Here is a 24,413-nt window from a genome sequence, read left to right on the forward strand (position 1 = left end):
GTAAACAGGCTAATCAAAAATATCTAAAATTATTCTTTTGAATGTGGGTTTTAGTGCTCTTCAATAAACTTAAATAGAATTATTCTCTAAAATAATAAGGGAAGCCAATAATTGACCCCATTAAAATTTACATGGGATTTCCTATGTCCCGCTCGACGATGCAACACCCGGTATAATAAAAATGGTAGATAAGTTTTGTTCTTGTAGAGGTTGAGGCCACCCTTTTTCCTGACTCACGTGCCGCCACTGGAGGTATATAAGTTTGAGAACATATTTGTTTTACACGCAATAAACTTTTTTTTACGTGTAAAAGCTATTTGTTACACGTAAGAAACTATTTGTTACTCGCAAAAAACTATTTTTTACTCAAAAAACTATTTATTATGCGTAAAAAACTACTTGTTACATGCAAGAAATTATTTTTTACATCTGCCAAATAATTTTTTACGTCTAACAAATAGTTTTTTACACGTAAAGATAGTTTCTAGTAACAAATAGTTTTTTACGCGTAGAAAATAGCTTGTCACGCGTAAAAAAATAGTTTTCAGGTGTAAAAAATAACTTTTTACTTGTAACAAATAGCTTTTACACGTAAAAAATACCTTTTGCGGGTAACAAATAGTTTTTACGCGAAAAACCACTTTTTCCTGACTCACGTGCCGCCACTGGAGGTATACAGGGCGTTTAAAAAAACATGTGCCATCTCTCGTGGGAAGATTCCTCACCGTAAAAAGTAAGATTTATTTTTCATATCAACATAGGTCCGATTCTGCTTTGTTTCGTAGCTACAGGGTCTTGAAGTCTTAATAATCTTTCGATTTATTTTCGAATCTGACTTAGTTGATATGAAAAATAAATCTTATTTTTACGTGAGGAATCTCCCAACGAGAGATGGAACATGTTTTTTTGAATCACCCTGTATAAATTTGAGAAACTTCTGGCAAATAAAATATTAGTAGAATAAAAAACAATCTGTGTCAGTTCATGAATGTTTTATTTAATACAAAGGACAATATACATAGTAACAATAATAATTAAGATCAACAAATTATAGTTAATAGTTAATAATACATTTTTTAAGAGTCATTTTCTCTTATATTACAATTCAGTTGGAATGTTTTGAAGTTGTTACACATTGCAATTGATAAAGATAACAATTAATAATAATTTTTATTATAAATAAATCACTTATACAGGTTCGTTTTAATGATAATTCTTGATCCAATTAATATATTGTAATAAATAAATGTTAATAATACAATGATAATAGTAATAAAAGACAGATATATTTATTCATCACATTAGAGGCACTACCTTTTTTTAGATCACATGATATGCTTGCTCAATAATTAATTAATATTTAGGTATATTTACATCAAATATAAATATATACATCGTTAGAGAAAATCAGAGTTTTAGAGTGTAGCTCACTATAATAAATAACAAGTTTGTATTTCGACATTTTTTAGGTACCGAGTGTCCCGAGTGTGTTTTTTACTGAATTGGTTAACAATAATCGTAATTTTTTTTAGAAAATTCTAAAGTAAAGGTGCGTTCACACCAGCCGCGCCGCGCCGCGCGAAACATTTTCTTAACATGTACCTTTGAAGTGTATTTTTTTTTAGAAACACAAACAACAAAAGAAAAAGTTAAGGTCGTGTGAACGCACCTTAACTTTTTTCCTCTTTATTAGTGAGCTAAACTATATATGTAGGTAGAGTATGATCAACAATAAATCAATTTAAGCAGGTTATAGCAACTATTCTTTCTATGTTTGGACATAAAAGTTTTAGATAATTGTATGGCCTATTAAAAAGTAAATAAATTGATCAATATCCAATGTATGATATTTTGACTTGCTTCATTATATTTATTTATGATCATATATGAAAACTAAGATTACACTAACATTGTAGTTGTTATTCTATTAAAAGCTAGGAAATTTTACAAAACGCTTTTCTTTTACAAAATTCTCTAATTCATTTATAAATACTTTCAAAGTAGGTATATTTACATACAATGTGTAAAGGTACAACACGATCGAAAAAAAAAACAGCGTCAAAGACGGCTGGGGAATGACAATCGAAGATAATTTTGGCGAGGTCAAGTCCTAGACGACATTTCCTTGGTCTGTAGTCTTCTTTATTTTTCAATGGCGCTTACTACCAGTTGCGTAAGAAAGTTGTAATTTATTTTTATCCGACGCGACGTCGCCAAAATGATCATCGATTGTCATTCCCGATCCGCCTTCGACGCCGTTTTTTTTTCGACCAAGCATTAACATTGACATTGCGAAAATAGTCGTAGAGAACAGTTTAACATGTTCGAAGAATTTTTCTTCTTTTTTTTAGTTACTAGATACTTATTTTAAACGCACATTTTCAAAAATATATAAAATTTTAAGATACAAATTTTAAAACTACTGTTGATATTTTAGTTATTTTGATAGCTGAAATCTTGAAATAGCTATTATATAATATTTTTTCCATAGCAACTCTTAAAATTGTCTTATATCTATCAAAAATAGTAGATAAAATAGTACGGTAGATTAAATGATACTTTAACAGCGAGGATAGGTTAAAAACTTTATTTCTTCTCGCACGTTTTTTAATTGCTTCCATTTTTGAAAATTGTTGTATTCCTTTTCATAAGTTATTCGGGATTTAAATGGAAGTAGTTTGGATATGGTGTTTGTCGCCTCAGCCTGAATATCTGTTGGTAATTTACTTATTTCGTTGTGAGCCATTTCTGGCTCCAATTCAGTCAGCAATCGACACGAAAGAGAATTAAAAAATATTGACTCAAAACTGACAACTATAGAGACAGCTTTATTTATTTGTCAAATTACATAGAAACCAACGCCAACCCAGCACAATATTTTTTCCACTCGTAATAAATTCCTTGAAATACTAATTTCTGAATATTTTTTAAAACGTAACTCGCTCTGGAAAAAAATATTGTTTTATAGGTACACGACGATAAAATTGCATTATCGTCTCCCGAAATTAATTCATTAATCTTTTCGGTAGACGATAAAATACCATTTTATCGTCTTGTATAAAAAATAACTATTTTTCTGCCAAGAAAAATCAAAAACTTTGGAAAAAAACTTCAAAAAGGTGTAAGTAAGACAAAAATAAAAACCTAAAATTACCTAACTACAAATTATACGCTTTGTGTGTAACATTTTGGGCAGAATTTCATTGTTGCAAAATAGTTCTCCATGGAGACGTGACAATGCTGTAAAATAAAACGAGGTAACTTTGTCAGGGATGTGTAGATTAGTGTCCTCCAGAGAACTATAAAGTTGTTTTAGTTGCGCCGCTGATAGCTTTTAGTGCCCACTCGACAAGAGGACACAACGGACATATTTCGTTACATAGATACAGGGTGTAAAATAAATCAGTAATTTAAGAAAGTTGTTGCTTGCACCAAAAATAAATAATACTAATAAAAATAGATAAGTTATAATAATTATTTAAATAATAACACAAACATCCGATACGCTACTGAAGCAGGTAAGTCAAAATGACGTATAATATCTAAATTCTTTGAAATATATTTGACAAGTAGTAAATAATCGAATATCTTTTAGGTTATTTAAATAAAAACTATGGGACAAATAGCACCAACTAACCGAATGTGTAAAGGAAAGATAAAGGGAAAGACAGATTTGTGCAAATTGTGCACAAAATAGCTTGCGCAAACCCCCTGAAAGAGTCCATTTCATTAGTCCGAAAAAGCAGCAAAATAGGCGTTCGGCATTTAACGTTCTATGCAGGGGCGGGAAAGTGAAATAGCAAAAGCGGTTCCACCGTTTCCACGGAAATCTCAAATAAAATAGTTCCAGCCCTAGCCACTAGGTGGTAGTGCAATTAATGTTTAGGTTAAGAAGTTGCTACTAGTTATTGCCAGATGGCGGTACATCAGAATTTTTTTGTAGTTTCCATAGTTTCCAACGGCCATTGTCATATTATTGTCAAATTCTCAAAAAATATTGTCGTTGTCATAGCGCCAATCATAATATTATCAAATAAATGATTATTAAAACGTTTTTCAAACTATAATTTGTTATATGTGTTTTAATTAGACAATTCCTTTTGTTTCTGGCCCTAAAAATATAATGTAAGTCTTTTATTTTTGCCATCATTTAAGTACCTATTTATATTTACTCCATTTACAAAACTTTGGGCGTATTACGTCGGTCTTGTTTTATTATAATAAACGATATTTAAATATTTGACTTATAAATAAAAATTTTAAATAATAAATAATATTTCACATGTTTGGCTTTAATTTTATCTAATAATTGTATATATTATACTGTTAAATCTTATTTTTTACACATCACAACGATACTTGTTATTAGTATTGTTGAATTTGTGTAAAAAATAATATTTAATAATCAAATTTAATTATTTTAGAGTAAAATTATTCAGTAAATAGGCTCATTTAAAAAGCCCGCGCTTCGATCTATTTAAAACAAGCCCTACTCAATAGATGGCGCCACTGCTGTAGGACCATTTTTCAGTATGGCAGAGTCCATTCTTTTTCTAGCTAGGTATATTCTTTGGTTCTATGTAAAACTGGCTAGGTATTTTTATACAAATGAAGAAGGAAATTAAAGATAAAGGATTATACTATATCCATATTGTAGCACATTTTAGACAACTTCCTTATTTTTAAGATTTTGATGGTCAAACATCAAGAAAATATTCCTTATGTTTGGACTAAATTTTCTCCAAAATAAAAATATAATTTAAAATTCCGTTACAATACGGAAGTAGATTGAAGTTTTGTGATTACAGTGATGTATAATTTATATGGTTTTGTAACAAATTGCTCGCTATTTTATGGCAAATGCTGAAGCTCTTCAAACCTTAATCAAGCCTTAATGAAAGCAAGTGCGTTTGGAATTTTAGATGTGGCTTGACACGAAAGGATCGGGCTGCAGATTTCTGAAATATAATATATATTTCCTTCGGCTACACACTCGCTTAAGACGGACCTGGGTTTTTATTCGAATTTTCAAAACGCTTAAGACCTTCCAAAACGAACATTTGCATGCAACGAATATTCATACAATATTGAGCATGGCGTGCAGCTGAAAATTGAGGCCGAAAGAATGTTTTCAATTTATTTTGAGGATGTGAGTCGATACGGCATCGGAGATGTATGGGAGTAAATCTTTTGGGAATACGCTGAAGGCATCGTATTGCCGCAAAGGTAAAATAATATATAGAGACAGATGAAGGATGATGCTTTACAACGCTGTAAATATGAGAAAAATACGCGTAGAGAATTTATTATCTTTATAGAGAAGACGGCTTTATTATGAAGCAAAGAAAATTGATTTTTTTTTATTTTTTCCATAGCAACTGTTAAAATTGCCTTATATCCATAGATAAAAGAAAATAATCTACTATTAAGATAGATATGAAACTTAACAGTAAAATTTTGGGTCAAAGCGCCCCTCCGTGTTTTTAGTGGAGACTACGTTTAATCCAGCGCCTTCGCCTTTTCTGCTGTAAATGTTTTTTCTGTTTATGTTTGAATTCAAAGGATTTATTTTTAAAGTTACACTGATATATTACAATAGTATATTAGAGTAACTTTAATAAAACATAAGAATATATATATTTTACAATTTATTTTACAGAGTTTCATGTAAATGATCGTAAGTCGTCTGGCTGTCTAATGAATAGACCGAGATTTATAGAGTTATATTTATCATCTTATTAAGAAAAAAGTAGAAGTAATAGTGTCAAAAATATTTCGAACCTCTCTTAACATAACAAATTAATACAATTATTTTTTTTTCATTTTTTGGGTAGGTAGTTTATAGCTGGTTTATAGTAACCAGAAACTTTATTAATATACCTATTTTACTTTTGTTTTAGGATTAAAACTGGACTTGAAAATGGTTCAGGATCATTATTCTCGTAAAGTCTTCTTTGCTTGGATATTCACTTTGTTATTGCAATTAGGCAGTTTTTTCGAAAATGAGATTTTTAATGCCCTTTAAAAAAATTGGCCGATCGTTTCCTGCAACAGTCAGTTCTTCTGCATTTAAAATTGGTAGGTGGGTGGAATAAGCACTGTTATTTTTTGTTATTATATTATATAGAGTTTATTAATTTTTTGTATAAATAACTATGTTTATAAAACAGTACAATTTTTGCTTTTTTTTATAATTTCCCTTATAATAGTAGTATTCTTTCGTTCTGAAAGAAACTGCAAATTTTCACTTAAACTGATTTATTTCCTACACCACGTTCCCTTTACGTGGTATAGGGAATAAATCAGTTTAAGTGAAAATTTTCACTTTCAGAATGAAATAATACTACTAATAATGGCTAATTTAAATTTCCCCCCAGCCAGAATGTGCGATAATGTCTTACGATACGTTTTATACCTGTCTCTTTCTTTTTCATATAAAGCACACGTAATAAAGAAAGATAGCAATAAACACGTATGCTTTTCTTCTGTCATCGTCTGTCGAAATCTTACCTGAGAAAAAAAACAGAGTATATTTAAATTTACCTAATGCTATTCATTCTTTTTTTTTGCTGCCAGTCTAGATATTAATAAAAGAATAGTTGGCAAAACTATACAGGGTGAGTCATATAAGTGCAAATATTTTCAGGGGTGGTATATATTTCGACCCCAGGAACTCGTCTATGAGTTTTTTTTTACAAAAAAAGATGTTAAAAAGCGAGCATTTTCTTTTAAATTTTCCTGTATATTTTAGAAAACTTTTAAGAACTTCCTGTTCACCGCAAATTTTCCCACGGTGTAGTTTCTTAATCTCTGATATTACGGCACTAAAAGAGATGCAAATACCGGAAAACTGAGGTGGCTTAAATTTTTTTAAAAATAAATCTATTTTTTTCAATTTCCAAACTTTAATAACTCGATTAGACTTATTTGAAACTCGATAAAGAGAATATATTATGTTTATTTTATTAAGATCTACCAGCCCTGCAAATATTTGCACTTATAGACTCATCTTGTATAATAAAAATTTTCAAACCGAACAAACAACAGATGATTATTAAAATTATAGGTCTCCCAGAGAAAGACATTTTATAATAGTTATTTTACAAATTGGTGTTTATGTTTAAAAACAATTGCTAATACAATCTTTTTTGAGCTCTGATCGGGACCGGCCCACCGGCCCACCGGGAATTTTCCCGTTTTCCCATATGGCCCATCCACCCCTGCGTGGCGTATATGATAGGGAATTCATAACTCACTAGTTTGTTGTAACTTCAAAAACTCACGCGTGTGTTATTATTTATTTTATATGCATGTATACATGTGAGTAATGTATAAGAAGTAGTTGTTGGATAAATAAATTTATTTCATCCTATTTCAGTATAGGAAAATACTATCAAATAGCCATTTCATTCTCAAAAGCTTAACAAAACACATCAAAATTTACACGATATGATTAAAATATATTGACTTTTTAACTAATATTACCCCACTCGGTCCAGTTTAGTATTTTATCATTTTATCATTATATTGACTTAATATATCTATTTTTTAATTTATTGGATTTAAAAAGTTTAATATCGATACAACTGAATATTTAGAGGTATACATTTTTTAGTTCTGTTTTATTTAAAGTTTTTTTTAATTTGTTTAAAAAGAGAGTAGTGGCACAGGGACGGGTTTCATATTTTTACAGATTAAAATTAAAACCAAAATGCTCTGTTTATGTCTTCATGTACAGTTACAATGTTAAACAATAAATCTATCGGGTGTTTGGTTGGGAATAAACTTACCTTACGTGGGGAAAACTCACCTTTATTTTTCTCCCAAAATCTGAAAATCGATGTTCCATTACAAAAAACACAACTTTGATATGTAACTCTTTTGGAGGGCACCCTGTAGAACTCTATATTTTTAAAAAGTGCTCTGAATTAACCTACATAATTATGCTCACGAAATCTCATTTCAGTACAAACTGTCGTTCTCCTTGGAGCCTCCGCTCCGCGGCGTATGAGGGGCGCCACCCTGTATAGGGTTTTAAATTTAATCTAAAAATGATCATATTTAAAACCCTCGGTATATTATTATGGCACTTTTAAAAATAATCATAATACAACTGAATACGAAATAGACACAATTCCATTTGAAAAAATTAAGAACTTTAGATACTTATAATATTATTTTACTGCAAAATCCATTTTAGCTTGACTTGAAAAAAAAACTTTTCTTTTAAAAACTCCGTATAATTAAAAATAACAAAATTCTACGGCTTAAAACTTCTGCCCATGCTTTCAAATCGAAACTAACTGAAAGTTTTTCTTTCAAATGAACTCCTTCAAACGGTAAAACTAACTTTGAACGTAGTAGGAGTTCTTTCGATACTTCATTTTAAATTTAATATTGTTTATTAGAGCGACTCTAATTGCTAGACGAAATATTTCCGTTGTAGAGTTTCTCAAAAAGTCTGAAAAGTACGCTTTTGGTATATATTTAGTTTAAATTGGAATGCAGTGTGCATTCACCAACTATTTGTATAATGCAGTTTTAAGCACAATTGTATTGTATTTACTTCATATACGGCGTCCACAGACAAGAGTGTTCTACCAGTGTCTCTTTAAAAAAAAATTGTAATAATAACAATTGTTTCACAGCAACAATCAAATTTTAATTTTGACATTGATCGATGTCCGTAAATAAAATTATAACCCCAAATCAAATGACATATACTAATAAGAATATGCAGTAATTTACGAAATGCCGTAATGACGTCACCAATCTCTTTCATCTGGTTGGCAAGTGATTGAGAGAGTTCGATAATATACGACGGGACGTTGAACGATGACTAGACATTCTATAGAATAAGTATTATTTAGTTTATTCCCAATTTTTATACCTTTGGTGTCTTTTTTGTGTGGTTTTTAAAATATTTCTTAATATATTTTTAACAGATTAACTGTTCCATTAAGACATAAACAGGATCTCAATCAATAGAAAAACTCATCTTAGTATATTATAAGAAGTAAAAAACTAATCTACAATCACCATACATTTAGCTATCTATACTTTTTCGATACTTTAACATCCCCTGACCTCTGTTCAAGTTCAAGTTCTCGAAAATCTGCACCCTCTTACCATTACTACCCTGTTGGCTCCACAAAAATGGCGTACTCTCCTGTTCACTTTCACTGTCCTCATCCACAATTATACTACAGTCTTGTTTAGCCACACAACTGTCAGTCTTACACGTATAGTCCGGGTTACTATGACTCTTCTTCAAGTTGACCTTGTTCAGGACCTTTTCCGAGTCCAGGCCGAGGATTTCCAGGATGACTTTCGGGTTTTCCAGGACGAATTTCCTCAAAATCTCTTCGTTTTCCGTCTGGGTCTCCTTGTCAGCCACTGTGATGGAGATGATGGGTCTGGGGGATGGTGGTGGACCGTCCCAGCAGAACATTTCGGGGGGATGGGAGTTGCTTCTGGCCAGCATGGAGGAGGAATGCCTGAAATCGGCTATGTTGGGGTTGGAATGAGCTGAGTAGTGGACCGAACCGTGTCCAGAGGAGGGTGTGGCCATTTCTTGAAGAGCCTGGATGGCGTTGCGTACCTGGAAGTTAAATATTTTCATCTTAAATCTGCATTTTTGGATTTTAATTGAAATAAAATTTTAAAACCACTAATTAATCAGAATCAATGACTTGCCTCATCTCTACTTAGGCTGTATTCCGTTGCAAAACCAGGCGAACCAAACCGGTAAACTATGGTAAAGAGCGGTTCCTGTAAAACATCGGTTTGGTAGAATACTAGAAACGTCAAATGTTGACGGTTTCTAAATAACAATAACTCTATTATAAAATTTATCTTTTATGCATTTTTAATGTACCTATTCTCTGCTATTACGTTTGCATCTTCTTTTCAATGAAGTTTAATACTGAAAAGTACTTTATTAATAAACTGTTAAACTCGTTAGACAGCTCAAGTGAAGATTTGCAGGTCCAATATTAAAACATATCAATTATAAATAAACAAATCTAATCAATATTTATATTTTTATGGCTTACAAAACATTCATGATTACTTGTTGTCTTGTTTTTCATATTTTCTTTAAATGTTCCTGACTTTAAGAAACAATGGCTGCATGATAAATTTAAATGGTCCTAAAAAGTCATTCTATTTATGTAATGAAATTTATTTACCTTTACTGCCTACCTCCATTGCTTTTGGATATAAATACAAAATATTACAAATTTTAGAAATTAAATGAGAATTTCACTGGAACTTCCAATATTTGCTTTATTTCTCTCACATAAATGACATTGATTGACAAACAAAACCAGAAAAAACAGCCTTCACGAGCCGGTTAGTTTGGTGACAGTTATATAACCGAATTTTTCAGGAACCGTGTTCCGAAATAAGAAAACTTTTAGGAAACCGATAGAAACGGAACATAAAACCATAACCAAGCAACGGAATACGCCCTGAATTACACATTACTGTTTTTTTAATGAGAAAAATCCTACTATTTATACTTACTTCTATACTAAGTGCCGCCACATCTTGATGCAACGAAGATATCTGACTATCCAGCCTCTCCACACTATCCTTATTTCCACACTCCATCTCCGTCTTGGTTTCTAGCTCTTCGTACGAACTATACTTGGAATGAGGCACTATTACGCTGCGTTGCCGTTCCACTCTCTCCCTCAACATCGCCAAGTGATTGGTGGCAACACCGCCTAACCTGTGACGTCTCGGCGGAATACTGTCGTGGATTTCTTGTAATCTGTGGAGAAAAATTGGAGGGAAATTTAAATATTATAATTATTTATGTATCAAGGGAATTATAAGGGTGTTAATTACGCTTATCACCTTAAGTTAAATTTGGCATGTCGAGGGCTGTTGGACATGGTGTGAACCGGTGAGCGATTAGGTGAGGCACCTGGCGACGTTGCCGCTTCCTCGTGAGCGTTTTCGTCGTCCTCGCTGATGCTGGGAAGCGTGAGAGTTGGTACACCGTTACCTTCAGATTCCGCCTATAAATATGAATAATATTTAAGGCAAGATATTATTATAAATACAAATAGTTATTTTTTATACAAGACGATAAAATGGTATATTTGAATGAATGACTCGAGTGAATTAATTTCGGAAGACGATAATGTAATTTTATTGTCGTGTATAAAACAATGTTTTTTTCCATAGCCAACTCGGCTATGAAAACGCTTTAAAAAATATTCAGAAATTATTATTTCAAGGAATTTATTACGAGTAAAAAAAATATTGTGCTGGGTTGGCGTTGGTTTCTATGTAAATTGACAAATAAATAAAGCTCTCTTTAGTTGTCAGTTTTGAGTCAATATTTTTTAATTCTCTTTCGTGTCGATTGCTGATTGAATTGGAGCCAGAAATGGCTCAAAACGAAATAAGTAAATTACCAACAGATATTCAGGCTGAGGCGACAAACGCCATATCCAAACTACTTCCATGTAAATCCCGAATAACTTATGAAAAGGAATACAAAAATTTTCAAAAATGGAAGCAATTCAAAAACGTGCGAGAAGAAATAAAGTTTTTAACCTATCCTCGCTGGTAAAGTATCATTTAATCTACCCTTGCGGTTAAAGTACTATTTTATCTACTATTTTGGATAGATATAAAGCAATTTTAACAGTTGCTATGGAAAAAAAATATTTCAACATTTTTTATTTCTTATTTTAGTTTCTGACAATATTCTCACTTTAAAAACATATTCCCTGAAGAATCTACAAAAAAAATCCTACCGAAAAAATTGAATATATTTAAATCAATTTTTTTTTCTGGCAATAGCCAATTTTTCTAGTTCCTTATTCTTTTTTCGGTCTTCCTATGGAAAACCAGAGGAAAGCAAATTGGGGATAAAGATTTTTCGACATTTCAACATGTAATACAATTTCTTGCGAAAATATGATTTTTTTTCGTACATACCTCCGCCTCATAGCCTTCCCTCACGTTAAAGGTAAGATCGTGCTGAATATCATTGGCAAACTGTTGTTGATATTCTGGATACAACCTGTTGAGAAGAAAATACATAGTAGGAGAAAAAAATTAAGTAATAAATATTTACGTCTTATAAAGCAATGTTGCATAATTTATGATACCGAGCAGCTCTTCATTTTACTTTATAGAGCATGGCTTGGCACTCAATGTTGATCACGTGCATCGGAAATTGCTTTGCGATTACCCTAAGTTATTGTTTCTAATTCTTCTTTCTGATTTCAATTGAAATCTTGATTGGAAATTGATTGATATCCAATCAAGCCACGATATGCAATGTGTAAACTAATATGGAAATAAAGCGATAGCATGTAAATCCAATTTGCGTCAAGTGTCACTTTACCTATTTCGCTTGCTAAATAACCCAAGAAAACGCGATCGACCTTGTCAGATACATTCGTCGCAATCGTTCAACAGAAGGTCAGATGGCAAAAGTCTTCGGCTTCAACTAGAGATGGGCTGATATGTAACAAAATCGCTTTATAATTATAATTTTATATAATTGTTATAATATATGTATGTTACGGTCCAAAAATGACTGTTCATGTAGTGGATGCCATAGATAAAGGAAAACAAGTTTAGATTGGAATGCTCGGCTTGCCGCCATAACTTATAATTAATTGTTTTGAAGCCCATACGTTGTAGGGCGCTGCTATAGTAGTTTCTTAGAATAACCGCCAAACAAGAACAGAAATAATTTTCTCTTGTCAAAGTCAGAATCTCCAAAAATTATAAAATCTTTCAAAATTTAAACAGCCCTTATTGAAAAAATACTAAAAAGTGTTTAAAGCGTCCATTTTCAAAGTAACTGTTGCTATTTTGTGAGTTTAATTTAAATTTTATTTACTCAAACCCGTCATAATTGTGAAAAAGTCGCATTAAAAACTAAAAAGCTGCGTGAACTGGTTTCCAATTTCATACATCAAGTTCTTATATAAAATAAAGTTTCTTATATGCAATACACTGTATTTTATTTAAAAAATTAAAAGAAAACAATAGAAATTTGAATAAACAATATTTGGCGACATAATTCCGGAAAAAGCCGAATCGCTCCGAAATTATCAAAAGCTTTGGAGAGCCACCGTTGTAAGAATAGCGCCAAATAGTATTTATATTTTCCTTATGGGCACTTTCCAATCTAACTTGTTTCTTCTATCTATGGTGGATGCTCAGTAGGATGTAGGATGCTCAGGATCTACAATGTGTCCTTGGATTGTCTTTATAAAAGAAAACACTTTTCTATTATTGAGATTTTGAGAAAAATACATTCCTTATTAAAATTTTGGCTTGTTCTAAAATGATTAATTCCATTTATACTTTTTCAAATTTGCATACTGTTTTAGAGAAAATTAGAATTTAATTAACTAACTAATATTAATTAACGCCATACAGCATACGATTACTTTGTAAATGTAGCGAAAAACTTAACTAATACCATATGTCCTCCTTATGATCCACTTTCTTATCTATCTAATGATATTGTAAACTTACACGGTTTCTTTTTTTCGCCCGTAGTTTTAGAAGAGCTTCGCAGTACAATTAATACCATCAAAAATAACTCCTCTTGTGGGACCGACGGGCTAACTTTAAAAATGTTTTCGAATCTGCCAGAAAGCACTCTGAATCACCTAACGACTTTAATATAAACATGTCGTTCCAAAATGGTATTTTTCCAAAATGTCTTAAGACGGCAATAATCATTCCTCTGCATAATGGAGGAGACAAAGATGAAGCTTCTAACTATCGCCCAATTGCACTCCTTCCAACGCTATCTAAGATCATAGAAAGGTTGGTTAAAAGAAGGCTGGTATCTTTTCTGTTAAGTACAAAATACTTACTGAATATCAATTTGGATTTCTAAGCAACAAGTCCACAAATGACGCTATGTTTTCCCTCCTTAATAAAGTTTACTCCAGCCTAAACAACCATCATTCTACAGCAACAATTTTCTGTGATTTTTCTAAGGCGTTCGATTGAGTAAATCATAAGATCTTAATTAATAAACTGCAGCACTATGGGTTCAGGGGATCATCTCTCGAATGGTTTAAGTCGTATCTGAGCAACAGAAGTCAACTTGTGAGGGTGGATACCACGTTGTCTTCTAGCAAGCCAGTAGAATGCGGAGTACCACAAGGCTCAGTACTAAGCCCTATTTTGTTTCTTCTTTTTATTAACGACATTGCTAACATAAACATCAGTGGCAAAATATGTCTTTTTGCGGACGACACTAGCTTCACTTGGAGCAACAAGGACATCACGGCACTTCATAGGATTATATCAAATGACTTAATCACCATTAAATCTTGGTGCGATTCGAACCTCCTGAGTCTCAACATTTCTAAAACTAAAGCTTTGTCGTATAAAAACTCGTTGCAGCCTTTTGTACTTAACAACACCACCATTGACGTCGTAAAATCTGTAAAATTTTTAGAGCTTGTTGTGGACAATTCTCTGAAATGGGACATACATATCGAAGCTTTGTCGAAAAAATTGAGCTCTGCCTGTTTTGCATTAAGGTCTGTTTCTAAGGAGCTTAACTTGTCAGTGGCTAGAACTGTTTATTATGCACTTTTTGAGTCGCACCTCAGGTATGCCCTTCCATTCTGGGGTACGTGTTGTGCGACTCAATTTGACCGCATTTTCAGGCTCCAGAAGAGAGCTGTTCGATATTCACTGGGATTAAACAGCAGAACTCATTGCCGGCACTTTTTTAAAAAATTAAAAATATTGACTCTTCCTTCCTTGTTTATATTCGTTGAATCCGTTTGCCTAATACGTAAACATGTATCAGCTTCTCAAGAAAGGCCATCTCACACTTATCCACTCAGGAACGTGGAGCAAGATCTTTATCTACCTACCCCACGCTCAGAGTTAGTTAAAAGTTCAATATTATACAACTCGAAAAAAATGCACAATCACCTGCCATTTGAAATCAAATCCATAACATCATTTTTTTTTTCGCAAAGCATTGAACTCTTATTTACTAGACAAGGCTTTCTACGCCGTAAATGAATTATATTTTGAAAATCAAATTTGATCTTGTAAACACTGGTCTAATGTTTGCTATTGCTATATTTACTAATGACATCGAAATTAATTTATTTAGAGGTCATTGATATTTTACTATGAACTAGCTAAATATTTTTGAATATTATTTTTATTTTTTTGTTCTTTGACATTATAAACATTTATAAATGTTTATTTTAACAATAAGACTGACAATATTATTTGTATAATGTTTTGTATTATCTTTTGTTTGTTTGTTTGTGTACCTTGTTTTTTTTACTTTGTTAGTTTACCTTTGTCTACAAATTGAAAAGTTTTTTGACAATAAAAGCATTTATTTATTTATTTATTTATTCATATTTCCTGCTTTTTTAAAGGGTTAAAAAAGCGCAAAATTTATTTAATTCAATATGGACTACAAGTACGGATATGGTGATAATAGTTATCGGAAAATGCGATACTTTAACAACAGCAAAAATATCTTTTATTTTTTTTAGAAAATTTGTAGTTATTTCAGTAATCCACGGGAAGATGGTTTGATAAGCAAGTCAATGAAATTTGTTGATAGAGAAATTCATGTAAACGTTTTATTCAAAAAATGTTTTTTTTTTCAATATTATTCTTCATTTTTTAAGAAACAAAAGCCCTAGGCCCCTCTAGGCACAGCAGCAGGATCCCACCCAAGTAGCATTTTCACGACTTGCGACCACATGTTTACTAATCACAACGTTGGATTAGTTACAAAAAATAGTTAGCTCCCTACCTTGGGTATTAAAATAAATTTAAACGTTTTTATAACGTTGTGCCGACGTTGGACTAGTACTACAGCAAAGTAGGAAGCTTCTGCGACGTCGAATAAACGTTGTCTTGTAACCTTTTTTGCTTAAGTGATCTTTAGGTGATTCGGACAACGTAGTTACAACGTTGGACAATATAGAGTTTTCCGACGTCAGTTTCAGGACCTATTCCAACGTTATGCAAACGTCGTCTGTTTTACTAATTCCAACGTTGTTTAGATTTCCTTATTCTTACGTTGGTAGGACGTCGAGTCACTACCCTTTTGCAACTGTATTGAACCATAACCTTAAATTTTAAATTTTCACTTCATTGTTCTGTTCAGTCAGACAGTTCAGTGCTGTTTTTGATTTTATAAAAAAAACTTAATTAAAATGGGACATAAGAAAGGTACATATAAAACTAAATTCAAATATACATCGACATATATTACCGATAGTTTATCCACTCCCTCGTTTATTTATATTATAGAGGGCGGCACAAGCTAGACTCTAGGATGACTAAATTAGGCAATCTTGCGACTAGTATACTACCTGTTAAGGCCGAACTGCGACTTTATTAATCCAGTATGCGACTGCTCGAACTACTCCATCTTAATCTCCAAAACAACAAAGTGAAAGCCGCCATGTTGTTAAATAAGAAAATGTTTCGTTCCGAAAATAGCAATTCCTGCTTTTTGAATACATTAACTTGAAATATTTGACCCTAAAAACACGCGGAAACAATTTTTCGACTGCGAATAAATTATTCTCATTTTACTAAAAAAAAAAAATTCAAGAAAATTTTTAAAACTTCTTTAATTTTAAGGCCCATTAGTATTTTTCAAAGTAGAAACAATATATTTATCAATAAAGTTGTTTGCGTTTAACTTTTTTGCCTTGGGTAACGAGTTACAGAGTCGGTTAAAGTGTTTCAATAATTATGATCTTCAAACATCCTCCACACTTAAATACTTTTGTTTTGTTTTCCTTCACTGCCATCTGACATATGTCTCTAACCAAATCATAAAAGTAATATTTTTACTATAATTATCCCAATTTAGGATAAAACGCGACTTAGACGCCATATTAGTTGTGTATTTCTGTGAATTTAGATTTTAAACAACGTTGCAGTTTGTACTAAATTAGGCTTCTAGCCAACGTCGGTATCCAACGTCGTTTCGACCCAAAAATTATTCTCCAAACTAGTGCAGACTAGGGTTGGCACGAGGTTGTGCCGACGTTGCGCCCCGACGTTTGGTCGCGTGACAACGTTGTCCCGACGTCCAAATGCTGCTTGGGCAGGGTCAATTGCTAGTTATGCTAATGGTGGGGAAATACTTATGCTTTTCTCAAGAAATGTACCGGTATTTCCTGTTTCTTCTTGTAAAAAATTGTAATTAAATTTAATCATTATAACTGAGTGCGCCGAGACGACAACCATTCATGCTATAAACTTTGGTACGACTGATATCGGAGATGGAGAACTAACCTCTGTAAAACCGTCTCAGCTACGACATTTGTCAAGGCCCTGGGACAGTATGATGAGTTATAACTAAAGAAAGGGGGACACAATAAATCTATAAGATCACAGTGGTTATCTACATCAACAATTTAAACATTATAACATAACTGAGCTGGTTATGATCAACCGTTTCTAATAAAAATTCAATCATATTAGTGTTTGGGCTTTAAAAATCGTATTTGCCCATCTCTACAACATTCGACGCGTATGAAATCACGCCGGAAACCTCCCAGCGATGGCAAAACCGTCCCGTCCACTCCTCCAGGGAAAAATAATTTTCCTCTTGGAAAAATCTGCTGCGCTCCGTCAGCGACGAGAGTGCAGTTACATTTTTCACAACAAATCGAATGATTTATTCTGGAATGTGTTTCTCGACGAAAAAGAAACACAGTTTGCGTTTTGCGAAGGGTATATCTATATACGCGTAGGTACCTATATCAGTTTATATTTAAGAATATGCATATGCCTTTTGGGTCAAATTTATAGACGAAATATTTCCGGAATAGAAATATCAGATTTTATTTTTATTTTACACTGTAAAAAATTGAAAAATTAAACTAATATTATGATATGAAATATTTAAACTTAAGCAGTATAATTTAACGTATTTATTATAACACAAAAATTAAGCAAAATATTAAATAAAAATTCGAAGCAGTACTTTAGTTATTGCACTTTAAAGTTGCCTTAAAGTAGTAGTCTGTCGGGGTAACTTTAGAACAGATAAATTTTAAACGTTAATACTAGCGATGGGAACTATCGAATGAATTAGACTATCGAATGGTTAATGAATGAATGATTTCAACTATCGAATGGTTTTATTCGAATAAAATCATTCATTCATTTGTATACTAAAGCATATGTGACAACCTCGCCGTGCGACTAAATGGTTATCGTTGAGCCACGACTATCGAATGCTTTTGATAAATGAAATTTAGTATTCGTTTGATTTTTGTATGCGTCAGTGCATTATTAGTTCTTCCAAATTTTTATAACTCCGCCGTATAAATACTTTGCTATTTTTGCGTTTATTAAAATAGTTAAAACACTAAAATAGTTGTTATTTTTTAATTTTATTTATTGACGATTGTGTGCATGTGCAGGTGGTCAAAATGTTTCCGAAAATTTGTGTGGTTTTCCGTAGTCCGATCTTTCAATTATTTAATTTTATATTGTATATGGTCTATTTTTTAATGGACAATTTTGAGAAGTAGCAATTTTTAAGAGAGATGAGATGAACTTACAATTAATTTTAAAAATACATATTTGTATTTCAGATGTTTTAAAAATATGAATTAGTTGAACTTATCATATTTAAGTAATGTGATTAAGTAAATGGGGTTATGGAACTCAAACTATGGGGTGAGAAAATTAAAATGAAAGTTTTACACGTGCCAATTTAAAAAAAAAGTTAACGATGTTTGTATTTTGTTTATGCTAATTCTCTTACATGTAGTTTTTTGCGAAGAAATATTTCATTTATTTTTTAAAGTAAATGCCAGTAAAAGTAAATATAATTTTTAAATAGTAATATAAAGTACCTAATATAAATAATTTTGATTTCTAATTTTTTATTTCTATTTTCCTTCCATTACACTGCATGCTTAGAAAATTAATAAATGTTTATATTTCATGATTTTAAAATTTGTTATTAATATAACAAATTAGTTCTGTAATTATTATTATTTAATAAACCAACGTTGCCACACACAAAAAATTTAGAGACTATATTATTTTTAAATAGGATCTAATATAAATAATTTTGACATCTAATTTGTTGTTTATATTTTGCTACTACTTAAAAAAAATATTTATATTAAATGATTTTAAATTTTGTTGTTAATAGGTATAACAAATTATTACTGTTACATCCAAAATAACAAGTATTATTGCAGTGTAACAAAAGAATATTAATTAAAAAAATGCAGAATATATAGACATACTAACCCTAACTAACTAAAGCCAAACAATAATATTCTTTGCTAATATCAACTAATACCAAAATATGGCAACAGCGCCCTTCATAATGTATTTTCTGTGTAAATACTAGCACCTCAATAAAAAAAATAATGTGTCCTTATCTATATCTGACTCCGCAAAAAATCAAAGATGCCGGCTTCTTTCATAGCATTGCCACCGACCGCTGTCGGGCTTCTCGGAAAGAAACCTACGTCGCCGGGCGACAACTAAAATTCAGTTAATATTTTATTATAATCGATCCTGACGAATAAATGAATTTCATAAGTGAATGAATTTTATAAACGAATGGTTTTTGCTGCCGAATTACTAGAATACAATATTTCAAGGCAATATATTCGATAATTTTTATTCGAATAGTTTTCAACGAATGTTTTCTTACTCACTATCGAATTATTCGAATGAATTGCAACTATCGAATGTTTCGATAGTATTCATTCGATAGTTCCCACTACTAGTTAATACCAAAGCTATATACAGGGTGTCCCAGAAATAAGTGCAAATATTTTAACGGGTGGTAGATTTCTATAAAAGAAACATATTTTCTCTTTATCGTTTTTCAAATAAGTCCAAAATAACGGAGTTATTTTACTTTGAAAATTTCCAAAAAAAATGATTTTTTGCTAAAATTTTGAAACGATCTTTTCTGGATTTTCTTTCTTGTAAATTTAATCTAATACCTATGTTGCCATATTATCAAGAAATTATGTTTTTTAACTAAAAACTCCAATCCCAAAAAATTTCCAAAAAATTTTTCAAAAAATTTGGAATTTTCAAATTTTTTTTTTTGCGAAAAAAACCTCATAGGCGTGTTTCTGGGGTTGAACTATACTACCAGTTAAAATATTTGCACTTATTTCTGGTACACCCTGTATAAATAAAGGTAAAAACACTGAAAAAAATATTGTTCATAATATTAATTAACATTGATTTCATTGGGACAATTATTTTTTTTTCATTATATTAATGATTTGTTAATCATAGATGCCTGATTTATTAATAGTATTAATCTAATTTCATTAATATAATGAAAATCTGGTTATTAAATTAATGTAAGATTTTCATTAATCTAAAGAACGCTTTCATTGTCCCAATGCACAGTGGTTCCCCTTAATTAGCTGCGCGGTCATAACTGTTAGATATCTAGATATAGCTTGACTGCACCTTTTTTAATAGAAAGTGACAAAAAATGCTAAATAAATGTATATAAAAAACTTAATGTAATATGTATTAAAAAAATTGGGCCCAGTTCGTGTGATTTGCATTTTACGTTCTAACTATTCGGAAACGTATACAGATTATGTTTGCACATATGTACATGTTTTTTCATATTGAAGAAGTTAAATTTATTATAAATGTTGAAAAAATAAAAGAGTCAGTTGTTTCATTTCATAAATACAATTTAATTGTCAATTGATATACAGTGTATCCACGAAATAAGTTGACACGAAGAGGAAAAAATAAGTTACTCTTATTTTAAGACAAAAAGTCAATCTTTAACCACCCGGTATAAGATCCGGCGGCATTACCACAGCCAGTGGCAATTAATTTATATGCAACATTCTCTAACCGCAACATTATGCAACATTCTCTAACCAACAAAACTTCTTTTTACCTTCTTTTCGAACGTCCATTACAGAAAAGGCAACAGCTTTTATCAATTTTAATAAAATAAGTAATTAATTGGCGTTATCTGAAAACTGTTTATAAATAAAATAAATAAATAAATAACGTCTTTATTTTTTACTCGGCGAAATTCAGCAGAGCTGTTAAGTTAACCGAGCATATAAGAAAAGTAAATAATATAATACATTCTTAAAAAATAACATTCAAAGAAAAAAGAATTAGTAAGAAAAATGAAAAATAACAATATACTTTAGATAAAGAAAAATCAACAACTTAATAAGTTAAAGCAAAAACAGTAAAAAGTGAAAATTGTTCCGTAAAGGATACAAAAATTAATAAATCAAATTATTGTGTAATTCTATATCCGCTCAACATATAAGTTTCTAATTTTGTTTTGAAAGTGAACGTCTTTAAATCAAGGGAGTATAGATTCAAGTTGGAATTGTACATCTTGGTTGCCAGGTAGGAGAAAGAACGCTGATATAGCGCCGTGCGATGTTTGGGAATTTCCATATTATTACACTGCCTTATAGCATAGTTAGAGTATCGAAATTTAAGTTTATTAGTTAAATACTCAGGAAAACCATTCCGCAAAATTCTGTGTAAAAACATGCAAAATGTAACTTTTGTCTGTCTTCAATATTTAGCCAATTCAACATATCTAGTTTATATGTAACATGGTCTCTCGATCTTAATCCGTATATTAAGCGAATACATGAATTCTGTACTTTCTGTAACTGTCTCTTAGATTTTTGATCGAGACAAGGCCCGTAAACAAAATTACAATAATTGGACTATGATAATACAAGAGCCTCACATAATTGCTTTTTTAATTTATAGTTTAGAAAATCTTTGTTTTTGTATAGGTTTCTTAAGGAGATGAACGATGCCCTGACCACTTTACTCATTTGAGATCTAAACCTCAACTGCGAGTCAAATATAAGTCCTAAATATTTTGATTCCCTTTCTACGGAGATAATCGAATCAGACATTTTTATTTTCATGTTCTGGGCCGCCCAGTTATTATTTGGTCCGAAGTAAACGATTACTGACTTTGTCGGATTTAGTTTTAACCCGTTCTTGCTGGAATAAGTGTATATTTTTTCTAAACACTGTTCAACCTTGTTCTGGGCTTCGTATGCTTCTGATTTTCTAAAACTTAAATGTAATTGGGTATCGTCGGCATATCTATGCATTTTGCAGTGGTTATCGTCCACTGCCATGTCCATGGTGTATATAATAAAAAGTAACGGACCGAGAATGGATCCATGAGGAACGCCCTTAGTAGTAAACTTTGCCTCCGATTGATTACCATTAATCGAAACAAATTGGGACCTATCAACTAGATAGCTGTGAAAGAAATTAACAGCAGCCACAGAGAACCCGTAATACCTAAGTTTAGCACAAAGCCTATGTCAGCTTGATACCAGCAGCAAAAATGTGACATTTCTAATAGAAAAAGCGCTACACTAGGCTTACTTGATTTTGTTATTTATGATGCATCGTTTACAGGGGAATATAAAAAAAAGTATTAGCAACAGTTTCATGCAACATTTTGAAATGAATATTTTTAAGTAATGACCTATCTGGGAACCACTGTGCAATGAATGCGTTCTTTATTTTAATGCTGAAACTTTAATGAACACATTTTCATTATATTAATGTACTAAATCATTGATTAATGAGTTGTACATTGTGACAATGAACAATGTTATTAATACAAGGAACACACTACATTATATTAATGTACGCGGTTATTAATATCAGGAATAAAATATTAGGACTTAATTGGTGGCCATCTTGATCGGTTACTTTGGCACTTTAATAACGTCTGTGTGGTTGTGTTATTCAGTGAGGCTTTAGTTTAATTAGAGCTGTAAGTGTTGTCCTCAATATTTTAAATATTTTAAATAAAAGTCGTATCGTATTATTGCAGTTTCAGAAAATTCCGAAGCATTTTTTTGTTCGTTAGGCAAAAATTCGTGTTTATCAGTAAACTAACTGCTAGCAAGTAGCAAACAATAACTATTTTATTTTGCAGATTTTCTTGCAGTGACGAAATACCCATATAGGATTTTTTTGAAGGAAATTACAGAAAATGTTCTAAAAGGGGATGGTTTTGTGGTTGCGTCTCAAGAGATACGTATAAATTATGTACCCTGCTTTAACTACAATACGTAATACGTATTTAGCTCTACTAATACCCCTCTATTAATTCCATCACTCTACCCATCCATGCGCAACATATTATCCATCTACTTACCTCAGTACGTCGACCAGGCCCTGCATGTGGATGCACTTGAGATCGCAGTAGGTCAGGGCCCGCACATCGCTGCTGGACTTGATTACGATGTCGGGGGAGACGCCCCCTCTGTTGCCGCCCCCGCCGCCCTCAGTGCACACCATTCCCCCGTTGCTGGAGTGTTGCAGGTGCATGTTGATGTCGGAGCCGACCAGGTCGCCCTTGCCTGCAATTAACAAAGGGGAAGCAGGGATATTAGCGTTGTTTTACAACAAGAGATACGAGAAATCGTTGGGATATTGCCCAAACCGCCTCACAGTGCTTCGTCCCATGGACAAAAATCAAAAAATAAGTTAAAATTTACTAATATCTGGATATATAATTTTATACTTATAGCAATGGTCAACCATCCTGTATATTATTTTTCATAAACAGCGTTTTTGTTAGCAAATATTTTCACTAAAAATTAATTTTGCGATCATTATCTCATCAGTGAAAAGAATAACATTCATAGTAGTTCTGTATATTATGGAGTTAAACGGGTACGTACTTAATTGAAAGCCACTATGGATATTGTTAAACAAGGTATGTACTTTAAATTTATTTGTAAACAAGTTCGTGATTGTTTAGTTTTTATTTATTTTTTAAGATGATTCTTAAATGGGTATAAAAATTTTACGTTTTCAAACTTCAAAAAGGCATTTAAAAAAAAACATATCAAAACATATCGTATTTATTGAATATTTTTGTTGCCATATTCATACACTTTTAATTTTTGTATAGTTCATCTGCGTCTGCTTGCGACGAACTTTATTTTATAATACTTTTCAGATGGAGTAAAATTGATAAGCAATGCCGATCTGGCTAATACTTGGCTTGATCATAAGGACAAGAACTCAAAATTATTTGTATTTCAAAAAATACGTTCTTATTAGATATTGATGAACCTTCCAGTCAAATGAGACACCACTTGTGCCTGAAAAAGTCCAGTATGTTGGAGCGAAACGTCGCATAAAAAAAGTGTCCATCTTTCAATTTATTATAAAATCTCATGACCAAGAAAAGGAAAAAATAATATATGAATATGGTCTATTAAAGAGGTAGCTATTAACATCCGAACCCCTCATACCGACAAAATGAACAGTAACAACGCGAAAAAGTAACATATTAGAAAATGATGTACAGAAATATCTTATATGTGAGGATACTTCATCTACCTGTGATTTGGATACTATAA

The 24,413-nt window shown here is 31.7% G+C and overlaps 1 protein-coding gene across 1 annotated transcript in view; it reads right to left on the reverse strand.

Moving 5' to 3' along the window:
* Window positions 1-8,797: 8,797 nt before the first annotated feature.
* Window positions 8,798-24,413, reverse strand: part of LOC115886136 (potassium voltage-gated channel subfamily H member 8) — a 118,278-nt gene continuing 102,662 nt past the window's right edge. Inside the window, exons 10-14 of the mRNA XM_030905208.1 lie at window positions 23,198-23,402; window positions 11,959-12,043; window positions 10,864-11,027; window positions 10,528-10,777; window positions 8,798-9,601 (exon numbers count right to left, since the gene is read on the reverse strand). Coding sequence (XP_030761068.1) covers window positions 9,047-9,601; window positions 10,528-10,777; window positions 10,864-11,027; window positions 11,959-12,043; window positions 23,198-23,402 — 1,259 coding nt within the window. The 3' untranslated portion in view covers window positions 8,798-9,046. The remainder of the gene's footprint in view (window positions 9,602-10,527; window positions 10,778-10,863; window positions 11,028-11,958; window positions 12,044-23,197; window positions 23,403-24,413) is intronic.

Source organism: Sitophilus oryzae, unplaced genomic scaffold (genome assembly GCF_002938485.1).
Source record: "Sitophilus oryzae breed Bouriz unplaced genomic scaffold, Soryzae_2.0 scaffold_1122_pilon_pilon, whole genome shotgun sequence".
NCBI lineage: Eukaryota > Metazoa > Arthropoda > Insecta > Coleoptera > Curculionidae > Sitophilus > Sitophilus oryzae.